The sequence below is a fragment of the Ptychodera flava genome, chromosome 17 (genome assembly GCF_041260155.1).
Source record: "Ptychodera flava strain L36383 chromosome 17, AS_Pfla_20210202, whole genome shotgun sequence".
Classification (NCBI taxonomy): domain Eukaryota; kingdom Metazoa; phylum Hemichordata; class Enteropneusta; family Ptychoderidae; genus Ptychodera; species Ptychodera flava.
The window spans coordinates 28484482-28501786 of NC_091944.1; the positions used below are offsets into that span (position 1 = coordinate 28484482).

The 17305-nt window shown below is 38.1% G+C and overlaps 1 protein-coding gene across 1 annotated transcript; it reads left to right on the forward strand.

Moving 5' to 3' along the window:
• Positions 1-1803: 1803 nt before the first annotated feature.
• On the forward strand, positions 1804-14579 carry LOC139115980 (uncharacterized). The gene is made up of 5 exons (XM_070678459.1): positions 1804-2140; positions 8672-9112; positions 9845-9973; positions 10894-11028; positions 13011-14579. Exons 1-5 carry the CDS (start codon positions 2065-2067, stop codon positions 13253-13255), a joined length of 1026 nt encoding a protein of 341 aa, XP_070534560.1. The 5' UTR covers positions 1804-2064; the 3' UTR covers positions 13256-14579.
• Positions 14580-17305: the final 2726 nt, after the last annotated feature.

Genomic DNA, 17305 nt, shown 5'->3' on the forward strand with positions numbered 1-17305 from the left:
TTTTCCTCCAAATTGTTTCTCAAATTGTATGTCAGGAAAATGGATTTCTTCTAGTCATATGCTAGACAGTTGTTATGATTTCATAAAGAGTAGTCTGCCACCTGGATACAACGCCATGAAGATTAACTGAGTCTAGCCCCTACACATGAATTGAAGGGTCCTTCCATTAAAACACGCGATAATTGGTGAGAATTCGAATATCCTGATATCATATTAAGTGTGTTAAAACGTGATTTTATTCCTGAAAGAATAGGTTAAGTTGGCATATTTTAACAAATCCTGTTTTGACCCGGCCGTACTCGAACACTCAGCTCATATCGACAGATCGCTATAGCACAGTTACAAATATTACATTACATATTATATCTGTTAGTATCTAATCGAAGTCGTGTACAACTTTCAGTGATAGCATTTAATCTCTGTCTGTCTGTCTGTCTGTCTGTCTGTCTGTCTGTCTGTCTGTCTCTCTCTCTCTCTCTCTCTCTCTCTCTCTCTCTCTCTCTCTCTCTCTCTCTCTGTCTGTCTGTCTGTCTGTCTGTCTCTCTCTCTCTCTCTCTCTCTCTCTGTGTCTCTCTCTCTCTCTCTAAAAGAACCACCCCGAAAATACGATTCGACATGACAGTTTATTAAAAGGAATAGCCTCAATAGACTGAGCTTTGTATGTCTGCTACACAACATGTACTGAAACAGAATCGAGGATGATAGATTTCAAACCAAATTAAGAGAGTGTGCGAGTAAAATGACACATTTGACACAAATTAGATTTTTAAGTATTCTGTTTTGTGTCAGACAAAGCACAAATTCTTACCCACCTACTTATCATGCTAATATCATTGCATCTGTCATCGATATATGTAAGTATTAAACTTGTAACATGAGTATGTGTTTCTTCTTTTTCTAGTACATGTCACACGTCCATGGAAAAAGATAATTTGAGTGTTGACCTTTAACCAAGGCAGATCAAGTGAGTTATGAAACCACAACAAGGCAAATCAATATCAAGTAAGCAGAGTGCACGCAAACAAATGAATACACATGGATTGAACTGAACTTTGACTTTCTCTAGTAATTCAAGAAAGTGCCTATTATTTTTCATGCAAGACATGCCACCGAGGAAACGAAAAGAACAAGAAAACTAAATTCTATGTTTTCAGAGAAGAGATGATGCATCGCGTATTCTACCACGATACATTCATCTTTGATCCAAGACTTTGTTCCATGCATTAATAAACATAGATAGATAGATAGATAGATAGATAGATAGATAGATAGATAGGTATATACATACATACATACATACATACATACATACATATACATACATACATACATACATACATACATACATACATACATACATACATACATACAGACAGACAGACAGACAGACAGACAGACAGACAGACAGATGTGCGTGCGTACGTACGTACATACATACATACATACATACATACATACATACATACATACATACATACATACATACATACATGCTCATAAATTGCGCAATTCATGCTATATTTATTAAATTTTGGTTTTACAAATTTATAAGATAGGATATCAAAGATTTGCATTTTTAAAGAAAACATCACTTTTGAAACATGATAGGATTATGTTGATCTTTTTGAACGCATTTCTAATTTCGCTTTATTTGATTTGAAAGGGTATTATTGAATTCCAGTATACATGTTGTCATGTGACTTCCATATCTCATCAATTACGTTTCGTCTGCCGATGGATAGGACAAGAAGCTTGCATTATCACTTCCACGTAGGGAGTTTGCGACGTTTGGTCACGTCCGTCACTTTTATGTGTCTGCCGCGCGTTCGAGGCAATCAGTCACGCCAATCCTCATGAATATATTTAAATTTGATTCAGGTAGACGGCGTGCGACACATGTTGAATCCACTCTCGATGTCACAAATCAACTGACCCCGCCAAGCTGCCGTGATGATGTCCATCAGGATAAACTGACAGATGACGTAACCACTTGTTGGTTCAGAACACACAGACTATTCTGGTCCACCCATACGGTCGGTAGATAAGCTCTGAAAAAGGTCCACGATGAATCTGATTTATAGGCTCCTGGTCGTCGTCACGCTCGGCAATTTCATGATTTCGTACGCTCAGTACGAATACGGTAGGTGGGCTTTGTCATATTTCCCACGAAGGTCGCGATTACCTTCGCACTTACAACTGCCATATCGACATTTTATTCTTTGCTGTTAAACAATGGCGCTAACATTTACTTTCAAACTGCTGTAGGGTCACTCACAGGTTTCTACCGTATAGAACGCTGAACGTTCATCTCATACAACGAGCAACACAGCATACATAAATACACAGGCAGCAAATAACAATTCTTCTTCATTTAACGGTTTGGGAACCTTGATTGATCTTCCGATTCTGCACTGTGAGGACAGACAAAAATTAATTTTGAAACGTTCACATCACTGAGACCAGATGTCAGCATCAGAGGCCTCCATATTCTCTACCATCTATTTATAGAAACCGTCTCCAGGGTAGACACAACTGGAGAAGGGTCACTAGATGTGAGTAATCGCAGTAAAACACCGCATTTGAACATGCATTTGCACCTGTTACCTCTGAAACCATCTTTTAATGTGTTGAAACTGCAGGAAGACAGTAGAACTGGGAGTACGCTATTGCGTTGAAAGGCGATAAGTGCAGTACATGCGAAATGAGTGCACGGATGATGTTCCGATAGGGCTACTGTTGACAATCAGTGAAAATAGCTTTTTAGTAATTTTTGTGGACCATCGCGTAAATATTACCGAAATCACCGATTTTTGCTTCCTCATGCGTTGCAAATGATTGTGTGCGACTTGTTCTATCTAGAAAATGTCAGAACAAATTCGTCACGCGGTCGATTGTGGATTACCTTGCCATCAATTTTGAATTAATCGATGACGCTCGCCAGTTCAGAATTTTCAGAAAGCTCAGCAATGACCCGTTGCTTTCCTCAAGGTCAAAGCGAAACGGAATGTCGAGTCATATTGTACCCCATGTAGACAAATGAAAGAAACTGCCCGCTCAAGTTATGGAAGGCGAAAATTCGACCCTTTCGCCAGATTGTCATACTAACCGACAGCGTTCAGATTCATTTGAGAATGAAACTCAGCTCTTAACAGGATTGGAACTAATTTGGGATAATTGGATGGTGAAGTAATGTCTTTAAAATTTGCAAATGTAAGCTAATCTGCTTTTCTTTTTACGTTACACACTTGCTTTATGAGTAATTTGCAATAATGACACATTCAGCTATAGGGCACCTAAGATTTTTGAGAAATTTGAAAAATATGAAGATTCAATTATCTCAAAATAGTTCCAATCGTGTTTCTTAGTATTTTTGCTCAAAATATATTTTCAAAAAACGACGATTTAATGACCCGCATAGAAATAAATTTAAACAGATTTCTTTTCGTCCCCGTATTATGACGTAAAATAAATCCGATTTAACCGATCGTACATTTCAAACGACAAAAAAGACACGAATCTGACAGGCTGTAGCTCAGGCTGACCTCGTTTAACAATGGGATGCAAAGACGCCTATAGCATATTAGAGCAACATGTAAGTTTGCATGTCTTGACGTATTATTTTTCCCTCTTTTTAATAAAACTGACGATGGACATCCCTTGTATGTTTGACGTCACGTTATCGTCGAGGTAATATTCAACTGACATGAAAGTGTTATTAATTGTCATCCTGTTATCGAGCCCGCCATTACTGAACAACATATTGCTGGATATGCTAATTCGGGAACATGTCATATACATGGAAAAGACTGATGCGCCATTCAATTGTTAAAAAAAGAACATGGCTTTTACGAAATACGTATTCTTCGGGAAGATCATCGGCAGTTATTTTGGAACTGCGTGATTCTTGAGTCGGTTACACAGACACAAATGTTCCTAACTCGCATATCAAACGAAACAGTTAGGGAACTATCGTACTACAAAAAGAAACATTTGCTTAATGCTCGGAATTATATTTTTAGAAGAATTGGGGTTTAAAAAATCCAATATGGCTTGTCATAATTTTAGAATAGAAAGACGACAATATACAAAGCACATCTAGCATTATTTAACTGCGACATATGGACAGTTTTTGATTACTATTAAACGTAATAATATATTAGGTGGAACGGAATATTATGGATGCAATAGACCATGCGATTCTTTTTTTAGACGGCGCTCACAATTGCACACAACATTTTAGTATCACGGTCAATTGATTTGAATTTGTGTCTCGCATCATAAACGTGTTATTTGTGGCGATCAGCATACATTTAATGTTATTGCCACAGATATATTACCCACATGGGGATGGTTATATTCAGAGAAGGTAGAAGGCAAGGACAGCCCGCTCTTCTCCGTATCAGTCGCACTCCCGCCGCGACGCATGCGTTCAGGTATCTCCATCGTGCTGTTTTGTCTTACCTCCACTGAATTCGCATCACTGTCCCGTACATCATATGCATCATAAACTACATCGCATTTTCCTTTTGAATCACTTGTCCTGAAATCAAACTAACCAAACTATTTCCTACGGAATGAAACGCACCAGACAAAAAGGTGAAACCCGAAACATCAAATCAAACTACGAGCGCATGCAACAACCGGAACGGCAACAAAATATTTTGTGTTTTCTACATTGACGATTGAAATCTTCTATTTGGACGTAGAGGTGCAATGCGTTGTGTAGCGTTGTAGTCACTCACAGTTTATTCTTCTTCTTCGCTATTGGATGATAGTGTATCCGTCAGCCATCATCCATCTCAGGTGCTTTATGGTGCGTTGGCGTATACCTTGGAGGGAAAAAACGCCGCCGGCGTACGAGTGCCTGTGTCATCTAACGACCGCAGGATGTACTGACGACAAATCTGTTGATATTGTCTGGTGTAGTAACTAAATTGTCAAAACTGAATAATAATTTCATAGAGTGCCATAAGTTGGTAAAAGATAATTAATAAACTCTTGTTGGAAACAAGGTTGTTCGAATGACAACCATCGTGTATTCTCGCCAACTTCAAGTTGTTCTCGTTCTTCAGCTTCGATGAGATCAAAGTGATACCATGGACGTTAGGTGCTTGCCTTCAGTTTCTTCACAGACAAGGAGGTCCCTGTCTTTAGTTTCTCCAAGTCATTCGATACTCTATTGCCTCTATATAGGATTATATCTAATACAGTCCTCCCCGAAGACAGTCGGATATACCTTGTGCAACGGCTTGCTCTGCCGATGCTGGCTCTGAGTCGGTCTGGACGTGTAGGGAGGAAAAGCCGTATTGCCAGCAAGCTCTTGGAAGCTCCTTGAACAATAGTATTTCTTATATTAAATTTTTACGTTGATTAGGATCGAGTTATGTTGAGTCCATCGCGTAGCACTACCTCCCTCTATAGCCATCTTTTTGGCTGTGAAGGCCATATTTTCTTAAACCCCCAAGCTAAAGATGAAGGATTCCAGCATGGAAAGGTGCTTTAACAACCCAGCTGGCAAGGGCGTGCCCGCTCGTCAGAAAATCAGAAATAGTATATGAAGCAACGCCTGTTTGTGACTGAAAAACTGCCTGACTTTAAAAACGAAATCATGATATCACAATTTGAAGCTGAAATAGATTTGAATAACGGCGTGAGCCAAAATTCTATATTTATCTGGAAGTAAATTACTATTTGTCGTAATGTTTTTGAAGTTATTTTAAGGTAGAATGCGCCCCGGGGACAGATATTCGGACTCTCAAACTTTTACAATTCTTTCTGATATATCACTTGTTGGGGTTCTTTGTAAAGGTCTTGATGTGAGAAAATTTTCACCGGCTTAGTTTTTCGAAATTCGATAATTTCATTTTTCTCCATAGAGTTAACATAGGGATGGAGACCATTTTGAATTTCAAATATCAGTAAATCTTAGTTATTTGTTTCTCTAGTAATAAAATTTGCACGGTAACCCTCAATTTTTATTCGTGATTTGAAAGAAAATGGTTGAAAGATTTCTTGAGGAAAGTTTGAGCAAAAGTTTAAGTTTTTCACTTTCGAGGCGCGAACTACCTTAAAGTTATTATCATCTCCAAATGTTCCGATGACCCGGTAGGAGATCGGCCCAAAGAAGTGTTACCAAGCCTAACTTCCATTATAAACAATAAATAAGTTAACTCCCCAGAAGACTAAATAAGTAGAAATTTATAGATTGGGAGGAAGGTTTACGAAGAAAGTTATCAACCAATAATCTGAACCATCCGGAGCATTGTAGCTTCTATAAAAGACGCCCATTTCAGCAATTCGGCAGCTCGTGACCATGAAGTGACCGTGAAATTAAGACTTGAACCCTTCGCACATTCGAATAGCCAATCAATAAACATTCGACCAATCTCGAAAAAGCATTAACAATGTAGCAGAGCAAGAAATCAAAATAGCGTGCAACAAACAAATGCTAGAGTACCGATGATGATCACATAGCCTGTTTTTGCAAAGCACTGGGGCGTCGTACGGCAAACAGCAGTACCGGTTAAAATTCAAGTTATGCCCATGTTGCCACCGCAGTGATCTAATTTAAGGACATTAGAAGAATCGGTTGTTCTACTTTGCTTGACATGTTAATGCAACCACGTTGCATGGATCAGCTGATCAGGACGGTTATTATTTAGTCGTATTTTACGGTATTTATTTTGGTGATATAATTTCGTTGACCCCCAACTACATTTATGTACAGATTCCCAAGTAAAATTCATTTTCATATTTCAAGACTAAGCTCAATGTACGAAATCTGTGTCTGTTTATAATCTGACAGCAGGACATTTCTCACTTTGTTTAACTCCTTGACATTACTTTCAAGCATGGATGGTATAAAGACGATCATCCCCCGGCCATTTACTACCTAAGCATCCACCCACCAGTAAGACCTGAAGGCCAGGGAAAGGTTAAGTGTCCCTCTGGTCCTTGAAGCCAATGGACACCGCTTTGACATGTCTCTATGAGTGTTAATCTTAAGTAGCGATTCAGTCAATATACAAAGTGCTTTGTCTACATGCAAAAAAATACTGGCATAATGCAAACGTGATACGATTTTATGGTGTTTGATGAAAATTAATTTTGCAAATATTATGACCGAACTTTATTATTTTCCGACGAACGTAAAATGGACGACTTTGTCGGACAAAACTCTCTAATCAGTAATTTTCCCATCGGATTCGATGTCTAAGATTATGTTGAGTTATTCTGCATGCAGAGATTAAAAGGGTGTGAATTTTGACATACTTGTCAGCCGATCAACCGTTTGCACTGCCATTATGTAACGATAAAGAAATAAACCTATGCGAATTGAATTAAATTTATGAAGCGTAAGCAAAGCCTTTGCTTATCAAGACCCTTCTTACCTCGAGGTAGATTCCCGCATGAGCGATGTCGTCTATAACAGGAGCCACGTTTCATTCACATTGCTTTGTATTCACCAACATGCCCACTGACATCGGTAACAACGAGATCATTAATCACGTCCAACCAAATAAAGATATCTAATTCATTCGTTGCACATCCAGTGATCTCAAACCGAAGAGATATGCCATTGAAAATTAAATAACCCCTTCTCGCACTCCGCGCTTTATGTCACCAACATTGATACCCTGGTCGAAATCTCCCAACAATAAAAGGCTTGTACTTCATCAAATTTCAAATTTTCTTTGTGCTTGAAAACTGACCGTGTTACTATTTGTTACATAGTGCATGCAACGGCTTTAAACAATATTTCGTATTGCATATTGGTTCCTATGTCATGATAAAGACTTGGCATTCAATGTCCTAAAATCAATGCAGAGATTCTTGTTCTTCAAAATGAAAATAAACAATAAATATACGGAATAAACAAAACTACCTCATCAATCTTGTTATCTTTCAAAAATATGCTGGACGTATTATTTTAGCCCCCCGGCTTTCTCGTTCCCCTATTGTTCAATTTTAAAGCAAACAGTCGGTTAAATAAACTAATCCTGTTACATAATCATAAAAATTACGCAATGAATGCTTTGCTTGTAAAGTAGTCTGTCGCCGATGAACTATAGACCATAGAGAAAATTTCTCTAGGTACTATGGTTGAACTTGAAATTTTATTTTGTTGTTCCTACTTCAACGATAATATATACCGCTGCAAGATTAAAACTGCATAAAATGATTTCAATGGCAAAAAAACCCCGAGTAATTTGCTTGCTTTGCAACCTTTGTATTTTTCACAAACAAGTTCACCAGTCTCCAGAGTTCTGGTGCCCATAAAATCTCCAATCAAGAATGTTCAGTGACGCGCTTTGATCATTTTCGGAAGTTTTCTCATAATATCTACAGCTGTGACGTCAAACGACCAAATGTGCAGACGAGACTACGATCTTTCCTCCTGCAAAAATCCTAACCAAAGTCATTTGAATTTGTAAAAGTTTGACAGGTTATTTTTCATTTTGTTTTCGAATTTGTTCTTTTGGTAAGGCCTAGTTTGTTTTTTAATGAACAAGTTGACATTTTCAGCACTTTGCACTTAGTCGATGGTTTATCATGTTTATGGTATCTTCCGATTTGAGGACGTTGGCGGCGTACTTTCCCGTCATTGATCTCCATTGTCGTGATTTCACTATGTCTGTTGTCAATTTTATTTCTTTTTTCATTGTTTCAGTTACTGTTGGCAACTGTTCAGGTGGCATTGTACAAATAATCACAAGAAACAAGGCCGGAATGATATATTTTAACCTGCCTACGGAAGCTTCAAGCAGCATCAAGTGCTCAGTGACTTTCACCGTCGCGGAGGGCGAGAGAATAGTTATTCAAATAAAAACAAGTACCATGGCGTTGGAAAGAGACGATACCAGGCGATGCTCAAGGGTCTATTTAGCTCTATCCGACCCAAATGTCGACGATTCTGATCAGAGAATGTCTGTTGTTGAGTTGGCTCCCCGAATCACCATTTGCAATTATGGCGAGGAAGAAGGTGAACTGGAACTGAAACCATTTTACAGCGTTGGTAATTCGGTTCGTCTGCAGATTGAATCAGAACCTAACATGGCGGGGCCCATCGTACTGACGGTGCAGTTTACCTCGTTCAAGGACAAACTTTCCGGTAAGTGAAGAGATCGTTGGACTGAGGCTGACAATGCATTCTGGCCGTTATTAGCAATTGATAAAAACAATCTCCACAGCCTATAGACAAAACCCTCAAAGTCTAAGGGGGCAAAGTCGTATAACTTCAACGAGACACATATATTTGTGCCACAAAAATTTTCCTCGTGGTACCAGTAAATTTTATCGGAACGAAATTATTATTATTATTATTATTATTATTATTATTATTATAGACTTTATTTAAACTTGATTGACTGTTGAGTCAGAGGCTCTTCTCACACAGTGTTGAGATGCAAGAAATATACAATATGTACATTAAAAATATAAAACACAGAACAGAGACAAGCAAACATTAAGACAGCAAGAAACAGACGACAAAATATAAAAACGGCCAAAAATGGATTTAGAATTAGATTTTGCCCAAAAGATGAGACTTACATTTTATTTTAAAAGAATGAAGAGAAGATCAAAATTTGACATCTGCTGGTAAACTATTCCGTATTTTGACACCATACGTAAAACTTCTCTTAAAAATTTGAGTTCTGTGTCTTAGAATGTATAATTCATTTCTGTCTGCAGATCTAGTACTACGACTGTGGACGTTCTGGACACTTCTAAAAACATTCACATATTCAGGAGCTAAATTATTTTTGACTCTGTACATTAAGACAATTAAAGTTACAAAGACATTCTAAAACAACCGAATGTTTGTGTTCTAAAATATTTTCAGCTGATTGTTTCGGATGCCTGGATACGTGGGATACCGCTGACTTTCCAGTCTGTATCGATAAAGTATTGCTATGCGACAGGAACGAAAACTGTCCCAACGGAAGTGACGAAAATTATAAGTATACCAAAGGTAGGACCGCCATGTTACGTCTTGCGTAATTAACAGGGTTGTGTCGTAACGGAAGGTATGAAATAGTTTGTATTTACAATGTCTAATAATAATGTTGACGACTGAATTAAATTTATTTGTAAATAATAGCATTGCGTGGTGTAGACAATGCATATTATTGGTATGGATACTGTCTTATATACTTGATATACTTTAGGCGAGGATTAAGAAAAATGCGTTTGTTTCATACTACATAAATAATCAAAACAACATTATCGAATGTTATATTTGGAGTGCCTCTAACACAGCTTATTGTCAGTATATTTTCAACACTTGAACGGCCAAGTGACGAGAAGAAAGGGAGTCGTGTGTACACTGGCATCGAATAACTTTATTCACAAATGAAGTAAATGGGCATTGCAAGTTTATGCTGTGTGGATACTTTGAACACTAGGCGTTGTGACATGTATGATGTTGGACGTGGAACAAATACACCAATACAGCTAAAACGTGTTTAATGACAATAAACTATACCATGTCAGTCGCCGCAATGTGAGTTTAGAATTAGACTCTGGTGCTCACATATAACATTCTTCTTTCTGATAGTAGACACCGTTGAGGGCAGCCGAACCGCACTTTAGTCTCTATGGCTCTTCCCCATCTGTGCAATTTCGAATGTCTTACCACTAAAGCTTGTTTCTTTTATGAGCATATTTTGAGAACATAGTTATATGTTGATGAATTTGAAAATTTGAAATGATATTTTGATATTTTCTCAAGTACAGAAAGAACAGAAATGTAACATATTCGTTACATATGAGGCTTATCAACAACTCCTGGGCTGTCGATAAGCCTTCAAATGGAAAATGAGTAATTGATAGTAACGTAACTGCGTTCAAATCACATAAATTTACTTTGTTTGTTTTCCTTTTGTTCGAAAGAGAATGGTTGTGATTTCTATTGTGATGGTTACTCGCTCGATGATGCAAAGGTATGTGATGGCACGGAAGATTGTGCCTCTGGACATGACGAGTCCGAAGAATTGTGTCCACAGCAAGCGGCACTTGATGCTCCAGGTAAGATGGCTATGCGGACGCCTTAAACACTCCATTAGCTGTGCCTCGGGCACAGATATCTGACTTTTCAACCTTTATAATAGTTTTTTTTGAGGGGGGGGGTTATCACTTGAAGGGTCGAAAATTGAATTTCCCCATAGAGTTAACATGGCCATAGCTGCCGATTTGAATCTCCAGTGTTAGGAAATATTGGGTTATTTGTTACTCTAGCACCACATGTTGCGCGATAAACTCTGATTTTTATTTTTTATTTGGAAAGGGATGACTTATAATAAAGATCCCGTTCTGAAAGTTCGAATAATAATCTACGTCTTACAAATCTGAGATGCATATACTTCCCTTGTCAATTTCTACCAGCCCATCCCAAGTCATGTCGAAATACCCGATATTCAACCTGTCAAAACAACCTGTACATGTGAAAAGCCTGATGTAATTGTTGAGAAATGAATTTTAGTACGGACTAGAATTAATTTCAATGGTCGGCAATAACACTGGCGTAATGTTCACCATGCTCGTATTTTTCAAGACTGATGCATTGCATTCGACATACTTAAGAAGAAAAACATAGTTGTGTTCTGAGTTCATCTGCAAAAATAATGAATGAGTTTTCAAAGTTAGGTATTTTTCCTTTCAGAGGTATTTCGAATGTTACTGACAATGTTAGGTGTGTTCAGAATGTATCAAGATCTATTCCATGACAAATTATTCGGCAGTGTTGAGTTATCGCTGGTGAACTTGCCACTGATCAGGCTTTGTATCTGTAAGTTCATCTGCACAAGCAAAGCGTGACATAACACAGCCTTGATTTTATGTAAATTGCATTCTTCGGCGTAGTCGGCCCTTTTTAAACTTGGACTTGTTTGCTTCAACATTTTTTAGATAAAAACTATATTGTAATTTTTATCACTTCAAACTGGAATACGATTTTCCCCTTCATAAGAATGTCTGCCACTAGCGGGCGCCCACCCATTGCCGCCGCGCAACTTGCACTGAGTTATCTGACAGTGTGTATATTTGATTTTGTTTACCCAAGGGGATAGGAATCGGTTTTACCAGGTTATATCTAAATCATTCACTTATATGATTTGTAAGGGTACTACAAATAAGTAAATAAATAAATAAATAAATAAATAAATAAATAAACGACTACAAAGAAGGAAAGAAAGAAAGAGAAATAGAAAAAATCTTTCAAGCATACGCAACCTTTGATAATGTAGACTTTCATTAATATAAGTGCATTGCACTGCTACTTATAAATAGGCCATATAAGAAATACACCTAATTCTCATGCAGTTTATATATTCATATTAAAGTTTGAGTATGCAATTAAACTGATAAGCCACTATCAATAAAGAATATTCATTCATCGTGCACTATGTACAAAAGCAGGCCATATGACTCAAGAATAAAACAAGTATTCGTTCTTCCCGGTCATCTTAGGTGTTACGGTATCTAGGGGTGCACTGTCAGATCTTTTGAATGAGCGGTCAGACGTTGAAAAAAATATATGCCAAGTGAAAACCTTTTAACAAATATTGGTCAATCTACTGCTTTAGTAACAAGATTTCGAGCAACTGGAAAGTAAAGATAACTCTGGTATGGACAAGTATTATTCACCATTTGCTGCTAAAATTAATAATTTTTTATGAACTAAAGAACTAACATATCCTATAGTCTGACCTCCCACTCGTGATCACTGATGCTCTATCCTTTGTGAATTCCCCTTTATAGATGGCCTTTAGCTGTTTTCTCATCAAAAGTAATTTGCCGTCAGGCAACTACAAAGTTAAGTGACCTGACCCACATTATGCATGTTTGCTATGGTCAAAAATAATGAGATTCATAACGCAGTGTCAATGCTGCATCACCGGATTAGTAGCCAATCGAGGAGCCATTTTTTAGTCATAAGTTGCTTATTTATATTTCCTCCGTCTTTTCACTATTAAAATTCTACCTCTCTTGTTTTCCTCGATCACGGACAGCTGCCGCACCGTTCAGCAACATGTCTATGTTCGACATCGTCTTCAGCATCATCATCGCCATAGCAACAGTGTTTCTCTTTATCATCTGCGTGGCGTGCTGCTGCAGGAAACCCAAACCTCGCAAGCTGGAGAGAATCAACGTGGTTGCCATGGCAAGGCCGGTGCGTGAGCCGGGCCTGAAGAAGCCCGAAGAAAAGATAACCGCCCCGCGAAATAACCAATACGGGGCTTCAACGTCTGTGTAGAGGGAAGCTTGCTGGACGGAGATGTAACGTGCACTTTGATTCGTCCATGTGACCTTATTCGGCTTCACGAGTTCATAAACAGCCAATGGCAAGCTTGGACGTTTTGAGTACTGTTATCCTTGTGTGATTTTGGCGTGCCATTATTATCCCCAGTCGCTTAGCGAATTCATTGAATGCACGCAACCCACGAACATTAACTTCTTGTCTTTCGTTTTCCTTTATTTTCTCTTGTTTTCTTTTAATACTATTTTGTACGTGCACACTACACCGCTTAAACCAAAATGAAGAGACCAAATATAGAAATCTTTTTTTACGGATAAGCATTCTGCTTGTGGAGACTGTTTCGATAAAATTCTTAGTGAAAGCACAACGTTTGTGTTGTATATAGTAATAATAGTATTTTTAGCATAAAATTTATAAATTTGGGCCTATTCCATGAATACTGAAAGAGAATGAAATCGGGCATTTCGGTCGTCATGCACTTGAATTTGACAAGTCTACTGTATTGTGTTAAAGGGCAGTGTCCTACTTCAACAACAAGACATTTTGCTTATTAAGCTTAGTTTGTGTCACATAACATTGATGCTATAGACTAGAAATAATGAAAGTTTCATCGCATTACACAGTGTGGATGTGTGAATATGCAGTCACAGAAAGAGAGTTTTGCTACAAACTATGGTGCTTTACAACTTGGAAAGTTGTCCGTTTTTTTGAAAGAAAACTATCAGGGTATTATTTGATGTACTGGTGACGTTTTGTTTTATAAAATCGTGTTGCTGAACTGTCATAGAAAGTGAAACCCTACGATTATTGTAATGTGTAAATTCTGTAGGTTGCTGTCGAAAATTGTTTGTGGAATGCTTGAACGACATGAATCGCTTTATCGATATGAATCAAGTTTCGAGTACTCATTAACATAATATATGCAAAACGTCCCTTGTAACACAATATGGAGTCCTGTCCGGAACAGCGTGTTCGAAACGTAATTTTCGGTTCAGGAAAGCATTTTATTGCCCGCAATTCGAAACATGTATGATTCTTTCATTTCATGGAAGGGATAAATGTCAAAGTAGCATGTTAGTTTGTCCATTAGCCCGGAATCTTGCTCCTGGCAGTGTGTATTTTTCGGCAAAGCTCAACACAACCTTCAACTCCACGATGTCACAACGTGACGTCACGAACATGGCGTCGAGGCGGCTCATTTCTCAGGGACTATTACCTTAGCACACCTTGAATAGTCCACGACTTATGCACATTTTTTTCTTTTCTCAAGAAATTTGACGCACATTTTTTGATATCTGTAAAATAAAGTCTCTCAAACTAATGTACTATTGTCGTATTTACTGAAGAGAGTGTGTTTGATCACGGATTGGAAGCGGAAAGTGTTTTTACCGGAGGGTTATCAAAATTACCGGTGGAGACAAGACGAAATCAGGGAAATGCAAGTTGTTCTTCCACGAATGCCAATTCAGTTATGCAGCCGTCGATTTCAAAGGTAAGAAAGCGCCTATATAAGGCAAGGAAACAGCGTACATGTAAAGTAAAACGAAAACTGGAACGACTTAGGGCTCAATTCACAATTCCAATACACAGCCATACGTGTTCCAATTTTATGAATAGAGAGAGAGACAAGCGTCACCAACTAGCTAATATCTGACTGATATTTGACAATGTTATTAGGACAAAAGTCATCATGGTGGCTAGCAACAACCGATTTTATCGGCGACTACATTCATAAAACACGATAAAATCAAACAGACGTTCAAAAACAAAATAAACTGAGAACTGCACTACCCCCAGAATTCTTAATCATCCCCAACAGCTAGACATATCAAAAAATTAATTCAATACAGAAATGTTAGGGAGGCACTTTTCATGTAAAGAGCTTGCAATACACACACTGTCAGTTGACTCTAAATTTGATGAATCTGGTTTTACGTCCAGTGTCACATTAACTAGGATGTTCTCTGTAGTTTTGCATGTGAAATATGACTTCTCTGTTTGAGGATTTAGTCATTCGTCTGGCGAGAATCGCAAGAATACGAGCTTCTCTCCAACTTGACTGCTCCGAAACAAATAAATAAAGACCAGAGAAAACCCAGGAGACTGCGATATAATGGACAGGATCTGTCAATGAGATATCCCCAAACAGAAAGGGCGGCATATTTGACATTATCTTGCAAATAACCGCCCCATGGGGGCGATCTTTTAGTTTCTGCAGAAAATGTATTTAAACAGAATCTTACTTACTGTTCTTTGGCGACTTGAGACACACGAGATGGTAATCTATCTTCCCTCGGTGGAATACTAGTGACTAAATTCGATGCCGCTGTACACTTTAAAATGGAACTCTTAATCAGACAAGGAGGCGCACACAAAATGTCTGTATCGATGGCTTGGATGAGTCGCGAAAGCTGGGCTCGTTCTACTCTATACAATAGGAAAGTACTCCGGACTGCAACATTGAAAGCGCTGCGCCATAATAGTCGTTGAGACACTCCCGGTAACTGATTCTGCTATTGTTATCTCTTTAGATCACAAGAGCAGATTCCTTTATTTCAGAAGATGATAAAGTTGATACCTACCTTCTTCAGTGAAAACATACTACCTCAAGTTTTTTCTTTTTTTTGAGGGGGGGGGGAGGGCGGAGTAATTTAGCCAACTCTCATTCATTCTTGCGTAGAGGATATTTACTGGGAGTCTGCTGTGTTTACTTACAGAGCGCGAATATGGTAAATGAGTATAAGAAGACATCCGTCACACAGAGACATAAACAGATACATGGGTACTTAGATAGATAGATAGATAGATAGATAGATAGATAGATAGATAGATAGATAGATAGATAGATAGATAGATAGATAGATAGATAGATAGATAGATAGATAGATAGATAGATAGATAGATAGATGCATACATACATACATACATGCATACATGCATACATACATATATACATACATAGCACTCGAAAGAATTATTACTTAATATATTAACAAAGAAAGACAATGATAATTAAAAATAAATGTAAATATTTCGATTAATGAATGAATGAATGGAAGATTATGTAGATATGTGAAGAATAAATGAATGAATGAATGAATGAATGAATGAATGAATGAATGAATGAATGAATGAATGAATGAATGAATGAACGAACGAACGAACGAACGAACGAACGAATGAATGAATGAATGAACGAACGAACGCCTGTCTTTAATGGAAGTTGCTCAGATACGTCAGTCAAAGAAGAATGAATCAACGCTGATCATTGCAGAATCATCCGGGTACTACCTGAAATCACGGCACGACTCACACACAATGACGATGTACAAAGCTGACAGTTTCCCTGGTAACCCAACTTTGACGTCATAGCCTCCGCTTGTCATGCAGAGGATGTCTGTGCGAAGGCCTGGAATTTTATCCGTCCCATTGCTCGGCAAGACACTTTGCGTATTCCCAACGGCACGGAAAGCCGCTATGATTTCACATCCATGCAAGAACATTTCACCGGCTGATGTTTATCCCTGTAAGCTGAGAAACGCTGAACGGCCGCGCCACAAATACAACTCAGACAAGGAGCGAAATTGCTGCTTGTCTACACAGTTGAGGCGGGAAACGGGGAAGATTTGAATATAAAAATGATGTGCGCATTAAGTTTTCAATCAACAAAAAATATTTATTTGTCACCGAGTAACCACAAGTACACAATTAGGCGGAGAATAATAGATCATGGGAAATGGATTCTACATCCGCCATTTGCCACACACAGGAAATTGCAGATCTGCTTAAAAAGATTATTCTTAAAGAATATCACTTGATATTTCCTTATGAGCCTGTGCATGAATTATTGATAGCCAATAACGTTTCGTAACTTCTGTACTTCGTAAGCTTTAACCTTCTAACGTCACGCGACACATATATATTTCAATTGGGAAGAATGTTCTGAGCCTGAAGTCGTTCTCTGATCACAGGGCGATAAAAACGACGCAAATGTCAGTCGCGACGGATGATTAAAACAGTACTGTGGTCCCGGACAAATCATAAACA

Coding starts and splice junctions, on each gene's coding strand:
- LOC139115980 (XM_070678459.1), top strand. CDS start 2,065: ATGAATCTGATTTATAGGCTCCTGGTCGTCGTCACGCTCGGCAATTTC. Junction 9,974..10,893: donor AAATTATAAGTATACCAAAG/GTAGGACCGCCA, acceptor TTTGTTCGAAAG/AGAATGGTTGTGATTTCTAT. Junction 11,029..13,010: donor AGCGGCACTTGATGCTCCAG/GTAAGATGGCTA, acceptor GATCACGGACAG/CTGCCGCACCGTTCAGCAAC.